The following is a 12699-nucleotide window of genomic DNA, read 5'->3' as shown; positions in this document are numbered from 1 at the left end:
AGTGTGACTGCACCTTTTACGGCAGCTCAAAGGGAGAGGGTGACTCGTCCTGGGTCACAGAGCTGACAGGGCGGGTAGAACAGGTGATATGCAGGGCTTTCTGAGTTTATGAGGGCCCAGTCTTGTGTCTGCCTGGCAATGGGCAAGGCCCCTTCCTGCCCAAGCTCCCCGCCCCTCCCCAACCTATTGCCTCCGCCACCCGCCACCCGAGGCCAACTTCCTGGGTGGGCAGGAACTGGGCCCTGTGCCCAGGGCGTGCACTGCCTCCACGCAGCAACCCTCAGAGTACTGAGCTGAGCAAAGGAGGAGGAGGGGATCGGCACTCTGAGGAAGGCCTAGCCACTGCTGCTGCCAGGAATTCCAGGTAGGAGGGGCGGCAACCTTCTGCCAGCCCCCAGGCCACTCTCCTGTGCCTGCCAGAGGAGACGGAGCTTGAGGAGAGCAGGAAAGGTGGAACAATGCTGCTGCTGCTCACTCTGTTCCACAGATGGGAGGGACAGTGGGGCTTGGAGTGGGGGTCATGGCACAGATGGGAAAATGAAGGCTCAGAGAGGGGAAGAAATGCCCAGGAGGTACCGAGGGCAGGCGACCTCAACCACAGCCCAGCACTGGAGCTGTGAGTAGACGTAGAGTAGCAGAATATCCATTCAGCCAGCTCAGGGGAAGGACAGGGGCCCTGAAGCCAAGGCATGGAGCTGGCAGGGAAGAGAGCTCAGAGAGAAGGGGAGGGGAGTCTGAGCTCAGTTTCCCACTGCCTGAAAAGAGGGTGGTACCTACTCCCCTCACAGGGTAACTGAATGAGACTGCCTGGAGGAAAGCTCTTCAAATGTGGCCCACCCCACCCCAGTGACCCCTGACATGGGGGAGGAAGGACAGCATCAGAAGGGACTTTCCGGGCACACCCAGCACCCAGCTCTGAGCTGTCCTTGAACTGTTGCATTTTAATCCTCACAGCAGCTCAACAAGGTACATACCGTCACCGTCCCCATTTTACAGATGGGGAAATTGAGGCTCAGAGCAGTTAAACAACTCACCTGAGGCCTCACAGCCAGTAAGTGGGTTCCCTGGTCTGAATATGTGTGCTGGAGGATCCTGTGGGTCACTCACCTGGTAGAGCCCCAAGGTGGAGGCATAAGTGGGACTGGTGAATGACAGAAGGGGCAAAAAACACACTCATCCATTAATTCTGGAAGTATCCACGGCACGTACGCCAGCTCCCAAGCAAGTTTGCACATTGCACAAAGGGTGATGCAATCTGATTTAGGCTTTTAAAGGGATTGCAATCAAGTGGGGCCCTACTGGCCTCAACCCTGTACCACCCCTCCCTTCCATCCCCAGTAGTCCCCAAAGACCTCCATCAACCCCAGGATGGGGGCCGTATTCCCAAAGAAAATCCAAGCTGTATACGCATCACACTGATTTTCCAGGAGCAGAAACAGAAACAGGCCTGAGGCTGGTCAGAATTGAACCCCCTCCTGCTCTGAGCAGCCTGCGGGGCAGGCTAAGCAGAGGGCTGTGCAGACCCACATAAAGAGTCTACTGTGTGCCAGGCACTTCACCCAAGGCACTTCACAAGCATGCTTGGGAATGAGACTTCCAACTCTCTAGGATGCAGGTGAAACACTTCCTGGTTCAAACAGGTGAAGCGGCCTGCCTGAGACAGCATCACGCTTCTTTACAGATTTGCTCTCCCACCTCTACCCTGTCTCATGGTCCCCCATGCCGGCCTGACGCTTGTGTCTGCCTCAGTCATGCTCCATTTTTCCATCCGGACAATCAAGAGGGTTTTTGTGTCTAAGGCTGACTGGGTAACTTCGGATGAGCGGCCTCTCTGCTCTGAGCCTCAGTTTCCTCATCTGTCAAATGGGCTCTAACCCACTCTGATCTCCCAGGGCGGCATCAGTCTTCAGCATCAGGCATTTCGGGGTGAATTAGTAAATGGTAGATCTTGCTACCAGTGGAACAGCCGCTAAGGATTCTGCAGTGAGAGCAGAGGGCCAGCAAAGTGGTACTCTCCCAGCGACTGGCTGACTCACGCCACCCCCTCCACCTTGGACGCAGGACACTGGTTTCTGAGCCAGGTACAATGACTCCTTTTGGTACGTGCAGTGGAGGCTGTATGCTGCTCAGGCAGAGCGTCCGGACAGCGTGGGCGGGCGACTCAGCGCCCAGCCTGTGAACTTAGTCCCTGTTTGCTCCTCCGGTAACTGGGGTGATCTTGGTTAATATTCACCAGCAGCCTCCCCCGTTGCCCCTCTGCACCCACTGCTTAAATACGGACAAGGACAGGGCTCTGTCTCCTCAGCCTCAGGCACCACCACTGACCTGGGACGGTGAATCGTAAGTATGCCTTTCACTGCGAGAGGTTCTGGAGAGGCTTCTGAGTCCCCCACGGCCCAGGCAGGCAGCAGGTCTGGGGCAGGAGGGGGGTTGTGGAGCGGGTATCCGCCCGCTGAGGTGCCGGGCAGATGGAGGGGCTGCAGCTGGGCTCCTATTGTCGTAATAACAGCAGCCATGAGGGTTGTGTCCTGCTTCCCAGTCCTGCCCGGTCCCCACTCAGTACCTACTGGTGGATACACTGGCTTTTGTAAGCAGAAGTGCACGAGGGTGTCTAGCTCCGCGGTCCTGGCACCCCAAGATACAGCAACAGCAAGGAAGCGCAGCCATTTCTTTCTGTTTGTGCAGCTCCTGTGTCTGTCAGGGGGTTCCTATCTGTTGTCTCCTGTAAGCCTCACCACCTCTCCTACTACTTGGACACGCATCTTTTTCCCCTTCTATGGATGAGGAGGTTAAGGTTCAGGGAGGGGTGAGGAGGAACGCCGGCTCACATTCTCCATCCCCTCCAGATACGGCCAGGAACAGACCTGTGCCAGGTCTCAGCCTTACATCAAGATGGGTCTCCCCCTGCACTGTGGACCTCTGGGCCCTCCTGTCCCAGTGGAGGACAGGAAGCTGTGAGGGGCACCGTCACCCAGGGTTCAAGCTGGCATTCCTGAATAATCGCTCTGTGCCAGGCCACGGCTAAGCTCTGTGCACGATTAAGCCTCATAACCCTCCAAGGCAGTTACCAGGGTGATTCCCATTTTACAGATGAGGAAGTTGGGGACCGAGTGGTTAATAACTGGCCCCAAATCACACACCATCCATAATTTGGGCTCAGGCACCTGGCTCCAGGCCCCGAAATCCTGAGCCTGGCCCTAGTGCTCACCGTTTCTCTCAGGTCTCAGGCGCTGGATGGGGAACAGGAAGCCTGGGCTGGACTTGAGGCCTCTCTGATGCTCGGTGACTTCAGACAGTTGCTCAACCTCTCTGTTCTCTTGGGCAAAACATGATAACCTTTGACCTCTGTCCCCTCCCCTCACCCCACCCGACCTTGATCTCTGGAGTGTTGGAAGAATTTAATTTTTCCTGCACTGAGTTTGGAGACAGGGGTCAAAAAGCTGACCAAGGCCAAGCTGGCCAGTTTCCCATAGAACGCCTCTAAAAGACCTGCAGCACTAGCAGCAAGAACTGGTATTCTTGAGAACTTACTGTGCACCAGGCACTTCTTGGTATTTTGTGCATATTTAATTTCACAATAACTCTATGACAAAGTCCACCTTTCTCATCTCCAGGAAACTGAGGTTCAGAGAGGTTAAGTAACGTGTCCAAGGTCACACAGTTAATAGCAAGTTGATCTGGAGCAATCTGGCCTGAGAGCCTCTAATTCTAGCCACAAACTGAGGCTGCCCCTCTTCATTTAGCCAGGCCACCTCTGAAATCTTCTGGTTCAAGACTTCTGGCTCCAGCTTTGTACACAGAGACGATTAAATGTCAGGTTTTGCAGTCACATCTGTTTAATCCCAGACAAAACATCTGGGATTAAATCTCAGTTTTGTAAGCAAGTAGCTCTGTGATTTTTAGTGAGTTATTTAATCCTCTTTGGGCCTCAATTTTTCTGTCTATAAAATAGGGTTAATCATTTGCACCTCATAGGGTAAGCTTTGAGGACAGATTAGATGATACAGTGCCTGTAAATCGCCTGGTGTTAGTAAGTGTGGCAATGATGGTGACACTGAGGTTGATGTTTGCTTAGCATAGGTTAGGCAGCTAGCAGGCAGTAAACAAATACTTGGAGAATTTAATGGAAAATTGGCCAAACTCAGATGCTGTTCACTGCTGAGCAGGAGCCCCCTCCTGCTGAAATGGGTCCTGGGGAGCGCAGCAGCTGGCAGGAAGAAATCTGCCATCTCTCGGGCAGGAGCTCAACCTCTGTGCAGGCACAGGGACGGCTTCCGCACCTGGTGCCCACTCTCGCATTACGTCAGTTATTCCTCATCTCTCTCCAAGGGATTCTTTTCTCCACTGTATAGCTCTGAAGCCAATGCTCACAGAAGTGAAGTCATTTACCCCGGGCCCCCTGCCAGTAAGTGACAGGGCCTGGTCACACTTGGGTTTATTTATTGCCCATTTCAACAGGTCGTTTGACCATAGGCGAGATTCTCTTCCCTGCACCCTGCTGGGTTGCTCTTGGTCCCTTATTTTATGCTCCCGGGTAGAAATGGTGTGAGATTAGGCAGGAAGTGGCTTGCTTCCCTCTCCCTGGCCCTGCAAAGGGTGCTCCCACCTGCCCCAGTTCCAGAAATGTCACCATGAAGTCTTCATTCTTCTGTTTTAAAGCTTGGCCTCAGTGTCCATACACCATGGGGTACTTGACCATCTACTTTCTCCTCTCCAGCCGCCCTCCCAGGCACTAGCTTTTGAGGGTGCAGGGTGCTGCCTCTGATAGAAGGGCCGGGAGAGAGCAGGTTTTGGAGTCCTGATGCTATGAGGAACAGCTTGGGAGGCATAATGAACCCAACACGATGCTTGAGACCAATGTCAGAGCCCAATTCTGCCATTCATCATCTGAGATTTGAGGGCACAGCTGTCTCAGTCCGTGATCTGAGTGCTGGGAAAGCCAAGACTTGTTCCAGCTTTGTCACCAACTTGCTGTATGGCCTCGACAAGGCCCTGACCCTCTCTGGGCTTCAAACTCTTCACTGTGAAAGGAGGAAACCAGAGGAGGTGATGTGACGCCAGGAAAGATGGATGGGTGTGGGGAATTGTGCTCCTCCCAGCTGTCACCCCCTCTCCACCCTCCCTGCACCAGCCTTGCCACCTCCTTCGAGCCCAGCAGCCTCCTGTCTAGGAGGGTGCCTCTTCTCCATCTGTTTTGCTACATCGAACCCAGATGCCATTCTAACCAAGAATCCTGGCTGGGTGCAGTGACACTCACCTGTAACCCCAGCACTTTGGGAGGCCGAGGCAGGCGGATCAAGAGGTCAGGATTTCAAGACCTGCCTGGCCAACATGGTGAAATCTCGTCTCTACTAAAAATACAAAAATTAGCCAGACGTGGTGGCATGTGCCTGTAATCCCAGCTACTTGGGAAACTGAGGCAGGAGAACTGCTTGAACCCGGGAGGCAGAGGTTTCAGTGAGCCAAGATCACACCACTGCACTCTAGCCTGGGGGATAAAGCGAGACTCTGTCTCAAAAAAAAAAAAAAAAAAATCCTATGTTAGCGTACAGAGGTCCCCAGTGAGGTCTTCTCCCAGCCCCACTTTGCACAACTGGGGAGAGTGAGGCCCCAGGACCAGGGGATGCTTACTCAAGGCCAAATGGATAGTGATGGCCCTGCCAGGACTAGAAGCCACAACTTCTGGCCCTAAGGCCACTCAGCGTATTTAGTGTCCCCACCCTGCAGAGGCCCAACTCCCTCCTGCCCTCTGAGCCCTGTAATGATGGGGGAATTTCCATAAACCATGAAGGACTGCACAAAATCCAGCTGGGAAGTGAAAGAGAAACCTAAGGGAGATGGAAATATACAGCACTAATTTTAGCACCGTCTTCAGTTCTAACAACACTAGCTAGTTGAAGAAAAATACAAACATGTATTATGTAGTGTGTGGTCCGTTCCATTTGGATTACTTAGAGGCAAGAGGGCCAGGAGAAAGGTGGTAGAGAGAAACCAGCTTTAGGCTTCATTTTGTTGCTTTACTGGAAAGAAACTTTTAACAGTCCAGGGGGGTCAATGAATCTCAATATTTGTTATTTCCAACTTTTTTCTCCAGTGTTTCATTTCCCAAATTCAAGGACACCTTTTTCTTTGTATTTTGTTAAGATGATGATTTTACTTTTGTGACTAGTAGTTAACTATGTGGCTGCCAGGCATATTCTCCTCAGCTAGGACCTCAGTTTTCCCATCTGTGTAGACAGCAGGTTCTACTTAGGGGGCTGCAGATTGATGGTCCGAAGTCTGGGCATATCTGGAGTAGAAGGAGCACTGTGGGGCATGGCAGGCTCTGCGTTGCTGTGGATGACACTGACTTTGACCATTGCTCAGCAGAGCCTGCTCTCGCCGGTTCAGCCACAGGCCCCACCACTCCCTATTGTCTGAGCCCCAGCTATGAAACATGTATTCCTCACTGGACTATCACCTGAAGGCTTTGAATTTGCAACACCTGTCAACCCCTCCCTCAAAAGGGTTGCCCTCTCAGATCCTTTTGATGTAAGGTTTGGTGTCTAGACTTATTTCACTAAATTCTTCCAACAGCCTCACTTTATGTATGAGGCAAAATGAGGACCAGGGAGATAAATGACGTGTCCTGGCTCATACACCTGGAAAGTGACAGAGTCAGATTAGATCCCAGGTCTATCTGAAGCTAAAAGAGATGCTTTTTCACTTCCCACCACCCCCATCTCCTTTAAAGCAGCACAAAGCCTTGCTTCACAGGAGAGATGAGCTTCTCTAAAGTCCCTGACAGCAAGAGCCCAGAACTGGGACACCATTGGTGATCCAGATGGCAGGTGAGCTGACTGCAGGGACATCAGCCTATTCTTGTGGCTGGGACCACAGAGCATTGTGGGGACAGCCCCCTCTCTTAGGAAAAAACCCTAAGGGCTGAGGATCCTTGTGAGTGTTGGGGGCGAACAGCTCCCAGGGGATTTAATCACAGCCCCACCATGCTCTAGCTGGTGCCATTGTGCAAGATGCATTTCCCTTCTGTGCAGCAGTGTCCCTGGCCACTCAACAGTGGGATTAGATAGAAGCCCTCCAAGGGCTTCTAGCTTGACGTGATTCTTCATTCTGATCTGGCCCGATTCCTGGATAATCGTGGCCAGGCCCATTCCTCTTCTTATGCCTCATTTGCTTCTTTTGTAAAACAGTGGCTGTACCACTTGCATCTTAGGGTCATTGCAGATGTAAGTGGAGCTGTCCAGAGCCTGCGCGCAGGACCTAGATGTAGGATTCTGGTTCTGCTACTTTACTTCCTCAGTGACATTGAATAGGTGACCTAATCTCTCTGGCTTTGGTTTCTTCATCTGAAAAAGAAGGATAGTAGCATCAGCACCTCACAGGATTGTTACAAGAAAGCAATGAGTTAACACATGTGCGCACGTAGAACAGTGCTTGGCATATGGTAAGCACTACATACATTTTGCTATTCTTCTGATTCTTTCAGTGTTACTGATGTCAGCAAGTACTTGGCACAGGCTGGTTTAATAAGCCTTAGGCACTTCCACGTGGTGTCAATCCCGGGTCACTGGGAGTCATCATGTGCCCTGACTCAGGGCCTGGCCCCCGTCTCTGTCTTGCAGGACAATGCCATCTTCTGTCTCATGGGGCGTCCTCCTGCTGGCAGGCCTGTGCTGCCTGCTCCCCGGCTCTCTGGCTGAGGATCCCCAGGGAGATGCTGCCCAGAAGATGGATACATCCCACCATGATCAGGACCACCCAACCCTCAACAAGATCACCCCCAGCCTGGCTGAGTTCGGCTTCAGCCTATACCGCCAGCTGGCACACCAGTCCAACAGCACCAATATCTTCTTCTCCCCAGTGAGCATCGCTACAGCCTTTGCAATGCTCTCCCTGGGGACCAAGGCTGACACTCACAGTGAAATCCTGGAGGGCCTGAATTTCAACGTCACGGAGATTCCGGAGGCTCAGGTCCATGAAGGCTTCCAGGAACTCCTCCATACCCTCAACAAGCCAGACAGCCAGCTCCAGCTGACCACCGGCAACGGCCTGTTCCTCAACAAGAGCCTGAAGGTAGTGGATAAGTTTTTGGAGGATGTCAAAAAACTGTACCACTCAGAAGCCTTCTCTGTCAACTTTGAGGACACCGAAGAGGCCAAGAAACAGATCAACAATTACGTGGAGAAGGAAACTCAAGGGAAAATTGTGGATTTGGTCAAGGAGCTTGACAGAGACACAGTTTTTGCTCTGGTGAATTACATCTTCTTTAAAGGTAAGGTTGCAAAACCAGCCTGAGCTGTTTCCATAGAAACAACCAAAAATATTCTCAAACCATCATCTCTTGAACTCTCCTTGGCAATGCATTATGGGCTATAGAAATGCATGTCAGTGTGGGCTCTTCAATTTTCTACACACAAACACTAAAATGTTTTCCATCATTGAGTAATTTGAGGGAATAATAGATTAAATTGTCAAAACCGCTGACAGCTCTGCAGAACTTTCCAGAGCCTTTAATGTCCTTGTGTGTACTGTATATGTAGAATATATAATGCTTAGAACTATAGAACAAATTGTAATATACTGCATAAAGGGATAGTTTCATGGAACGTACTTTAGACGACTCTAGTGTCCCAGAATCAGTATCAATTTTGCAGTCTGAAAGACCTGGGTTCAAATCCTGCCTCTACCACTATTAGCTTTTGACACCGAACAATGCATTCTACCTCCTGGAGGTGCTAATTTCCCATCTTAGCATGGACAAAATACCATTCTTGCTGTCAGGTTTTTTTTAGGATTAAACAAGTGACAAACACCTTGGGAAAAGTGTGGCATACAGTAGATGGTGGGCTCTTCTGTATCTCAGGCTGCCTTCCTGCCCCTGAGGGGTGCTCTTGAGGCAAAGGAGGGCAGTGGAGAGCAGCCAGGCTGCAGTCAGCACAACTGGGGTCCTGGCTCTGCTGTGGCTTAGGGCAGGCCCCGGTCCCTCTCCAGCCCCAGTCTCCTCCTTCTGTCCAATGAGAAAGCTGGGATCGGGGTCCCTGAGGCCCCTGTCCACTCTGCATGCCTCGATGGTGAAGCTCTCTTGGCATGGCAGAGGGGAGGCTGCTCAGGCATCTGCATTTCCCCTGCCAATCCAGGGGATAAAGAAAACCCTCAGGAATAGTAAGCAGAATGTTTGCCCTGAATGAATAACTGAGCTGCCAATTAACAAGAGGCAGGGAGCCTTAGACAGGAGGTAACAAATATGCCTGATGCTCCAACATTTTATTTGTAGTATCCAAGACACCCTCAAATAAACATACGATTCCAATAAAATGCACAGTCAGGATGGCATCTCTTAGCCTTACATCTCTGCGATGTAGAAATTCTGCATCTTCCTCTAGTTTTGAATTATCTCCACACAGACCTTTTTGGCAGCCTGGATGGTTGGTTTCAGCACCTTTTGCAGATGATGAAGCTGAGGCTTGAGGGATGTGTGTCGTCAAGGGGGTTCAGGGCTTCTCAGGGAGGGGACTGATGGCTCCTTTATTCTGCCACACTCTTCCAAACCTTCACCCACCCCTACTGATGCCCGCCTTACCCTCTCTGTCCAGGCAAATGGGAGAGACCCTTTGACGTTGAGGCCACCAAGGAAGAGGACTTCCACGTGGACCAGGCGACCACCGTGAAGGTGCCCATGATGAGGCGTTTAGGCATGTTTAACATCTACCACTGTGAGAAGCTGTCCAGCTGGGTGCTGCTGATGAAATACCTGGGCAATGCCACCGCCATCTTCTTCCTGCCTGATGAGGGGAAACTGCAGCACCTGGAAAATGAACTCACCCATGATATCATCACCAAGTTCCTGGAAAATGAAAACAGCAGGTGATTCCCCAACCTGAGGGTGACCAAGAAGCTGCCCACACCTCTTAGCCACGTTGGGACTGAGGCCCGTCAGAACTGACCAGAGGGTTGGAGAGGGTGAACACTACATCCCTGGGTCACTGCTACTCTGCATAAACTTGGCTTCCAGAATGAGGCCACCACTGAGTTCAGGTGGCACCGGCCATGCTCCATGAGCAGGACAGTACCCAGGGGTGACGAGGTAAAGGTCTCGTCCTTGGGGACTTCCCACTCCAGCGTGGACACTGTCCCTTCCCAATATCCAGTGCCCAGGACAGGGACAGCAGCACCACCACACGTTCTGGCAGAACCAAAAGGGAACAGATGGGCTTCCTGGCAAAGGCAGTAGTGGAGTGTGGAGTTCAAGGGTAGACTGTCCCTGTGGGGATGGGGGAAGAGCCTGTGTGGCTAGGCCCAGAAAAGCAAGGTTCAAAATTGGAATAGCCAGGGCATGTTAGCAAAAGGCTTGAGTTTCTCTGTCACTTTATCGGTGCTGTTAGATTGGGTGCCCTGTAGTAAATGATACTCCAATATGAGTCACACATTAGTGTGTCTGTGTGCATTCGTAATTATGCCCATGCCCTCCTATCTAGTTTATTTTGTACACTGTAAAACCAAGATGAAAATACAAAAGGTGTTGGGTTCATAATAGGAATTGAGGCTGGAATTTCTTTGTTTCACGCCAGCACCTCCTGAGGTCCCTGCTCCAGGGGTTGAGAAAGAACAAGGAGGCTGAGAGGGTAACTGATCAGAGAGCCCAAAGCCAGGCTGCCCGCTCACACCAGACCCTGCTCGGGGCGGCTCTGTCTCCCCATGGAAAACAAGAGGGGAGCACTCAGCCTGGTGTGGTCAGTCTTCTGGGGGCACTGCTACCAGCCCATGTTCCTCTGGGTATAGGACCCTGGGGATGTTTCAGGCTGGGGGCCCAGTGACCAAACACTACAGGGCAGGATGAGACATGCTTCCAGTACACCTAGAATCTCAGAGGAGGTGGCATTTCAAGCTTTCATGATTCATTTGATGTTAACATTCTTTGACTCAGTGTAGAAGAGCTAATAGTAGAACAAACCAAAGCCAAGTTCCCATGTTAGAGTGGGTGGAGGACACAGGAGTAAGTGGCAGAAATAATCAGAAAAGAAAACACTTGCACTGCGGTGGGTCCCAGAAGAACAAGAGGAATGCTGTGCCATGCCCTGAATTTCTTTTCTGCACGGCAGGTCTGCCAACTTACATTTACCCAGACTGGCCATTACTGGAACCTATGATCTGAAGACAGTCCTGGGCCACCTGGGTATCACTAAGGTCTTCAGCAATGGGGCTGACCTCTCGGGGATCACGGAGGAGGCACCCCTGAAGCTCTCCAAGGTGAGATCACCCTGATGACCCTGTTGCACCCCGGGATCTGTAGGGAAGGATGTATGGGGGCTGCAGTTCTGTCCTGAGGCTGAGGAAGGGGCCAAGGGAAACAAATGAAGACCGAGGCTGAGCTCCTGAGGATGCCCGTGATTCACTGACGCGGGACGTGGTCAGACGGCAAAGCCAGGCAGGGGCCTGCTGTGCTGCTGGCACTTTCAGGGCCTCCCTTGAGGTTGTGTCACCGACCCCGAATTTCATCTTTGCCCAGGACCTTCTAGACATTGGGCCTTGATTTATCCATATTGACACAGAAAGGTTTGGGCTAAGTTGTTTCAAAGGACTTTGTGACTCCTTCGATCTGTGAGATTTGGTGTCTGAATGAATGAATGATGTCAGCTAAAGATGACTCTTACTTTGGAAAACTAAAGGTGACCAAAGAACAACTGCAGTTCCGTGAACGGCTGCGTTGTCTTGGGATCTGGGCACTGTGAAGGTCACTGTCAGGGTCCATGTCCTCGAGGAGCTTCAAGCTGTGTGCTAGAAAGGAGAGAGCCCTGGAGACAGGCGTGGAGTGGCGATGCTCTTTCCCCTTCTGAGTTGTGGGTGCACCCTGAGCAGGGGCATAGGCGCTTGTCAGGAAGATAGACAGAGGGGAGCCAGCCCTGTCAGCCAAAGCCTTGAGGAGGAGCAAGGTCTGTGTGACAGGGAGGGAGAGGATGTGCAGGGCCAGGGCTGTGCAGCGGGAGAAAGGCCTGAGTGAACGCTTCCTGGGAGGTGTCCACGTGAGCCTTGCTCCAGGCCTGGGCTGGGGCACAACTCAGCCTTAGAACATGTCTCTGCTTCTCTCCCTTCCAGGCCGTGCATAAGGCTGTGCTGACCATCGATGAGAAAGGGACTGAAGCTGCTGGGGCCATGTTTTTAGAGGCCATACCCATGTCTATTCCCCCCGAGGTCAAGTTCAACAAACCCTTTGTCTTCTTAATGATTGAACAAAATACCAAGTCTCCCCTCTTCATGGGAAAAGTGGTGAATCCCACCCAGAAATAACTGCCTGTCACTCCTCAGCCCCTCCCCTCCATCCCTGGCCCCCTCCCTGAATGACATTAAAGAAGGGTTGAGCTGGTCCCTGCCTGCGTGTGTGACTGCAAACCCCTCCCATGTTGTCTCTGGGTCTTCCTTTGCCTGCTGAGGCCGTGTGTGGGCTCCAGGTCACAGTGCTCTCTCCGGACCCCCTCAACTGTGTTCATGGAGCATCTGGCTGGGCAGGCATATGCTGGCCCAGGATGGAGGGGGCTGAATCCTCAGCTTACGGACCTGGGCCCATCTGTTTCTGGAGAGCTCCAGTCTTCCTTGTCCTGTCTTGGAGTCCCTAATAAGGAATCACAGGGGAGGAATCAGATACCAGCCCATGACCCCAGGCTCCTCCAAGCATCTTCATGTCCCCCTGCTCATCCCCCACTC

General features: G+C 52.0%; 1 protein-coding gene across 5 annotated transcripts; it reads left to right on the top strand.

The window, feature by feature from the left end:
- The first annotated feature begins 259 nt into the window (after positions 1 to 259).
- Positions 260 to 12361, top strand: SERPINA1 (serpin family A member 1). 5 transcript variants are annotated; one of them, XM_015144333.3, is made up of 5 exons: positions 260 to 364; positions 7623 to 8272; positions 9594 to 9864; positions 11100 to 11247; positions 12094 to 12361. In XM_015144333.3, exons 2-5 carry the CDS (start codon positions 7627 to 7629, stop codon positions 12283 to 12285), a joined length of 1257 nt encoding a protein of 418 aa, XP_014999819.2. In that variant the 5' UTR covers positions 260 to 364; positions 7623 to 7626; the 3' UTR covers positions 12286 to 12361.
- Positions 12362 to 12699: the final 338 nt, after the last annotated feature.

Source organism: Macaca mulatta, chromosome 7, assembly GCF_049350105.2.
Source record: "Macaca mulatta isolate MMU2019108-1 chromosome 7, T2T-MMU8v2.0, whole genome shotgun sequence".
NCBI lineage: Eukaryota > Metazoa > Chordata > Mammalia > Primates > Cercopithecidae > Macaca > Macaca mulatta.
Note: the sequence above shows the minus strand (reverse complement) of the source record. Positions and strands in the feature narration are given on the sequence as shown.

Coding starts and splice junctions, on each gene's coding strand:
- SERPINA1 (XM_015144333.3), top strand. CDS start 7,627: ATGCCATCTTCTGTCTCATGGGGCGTCCTCCTGCTGGCAGGCCTGTGC. Junction 8,273..9,593: donor GAATTACATCTTCTTTAAAG/GTAAGGTTGCAA, acceptor CTCTCTGTCCAG/GCAAATGGGAGAGACCCTTT. Junction 11,248..12,093: donor CACCCCTGAAGCTCTCCAAG/GTGAGATCACCC, acceptor TCTCCCTTCCAG/GCCGTGCATAAGGCTGTGCT.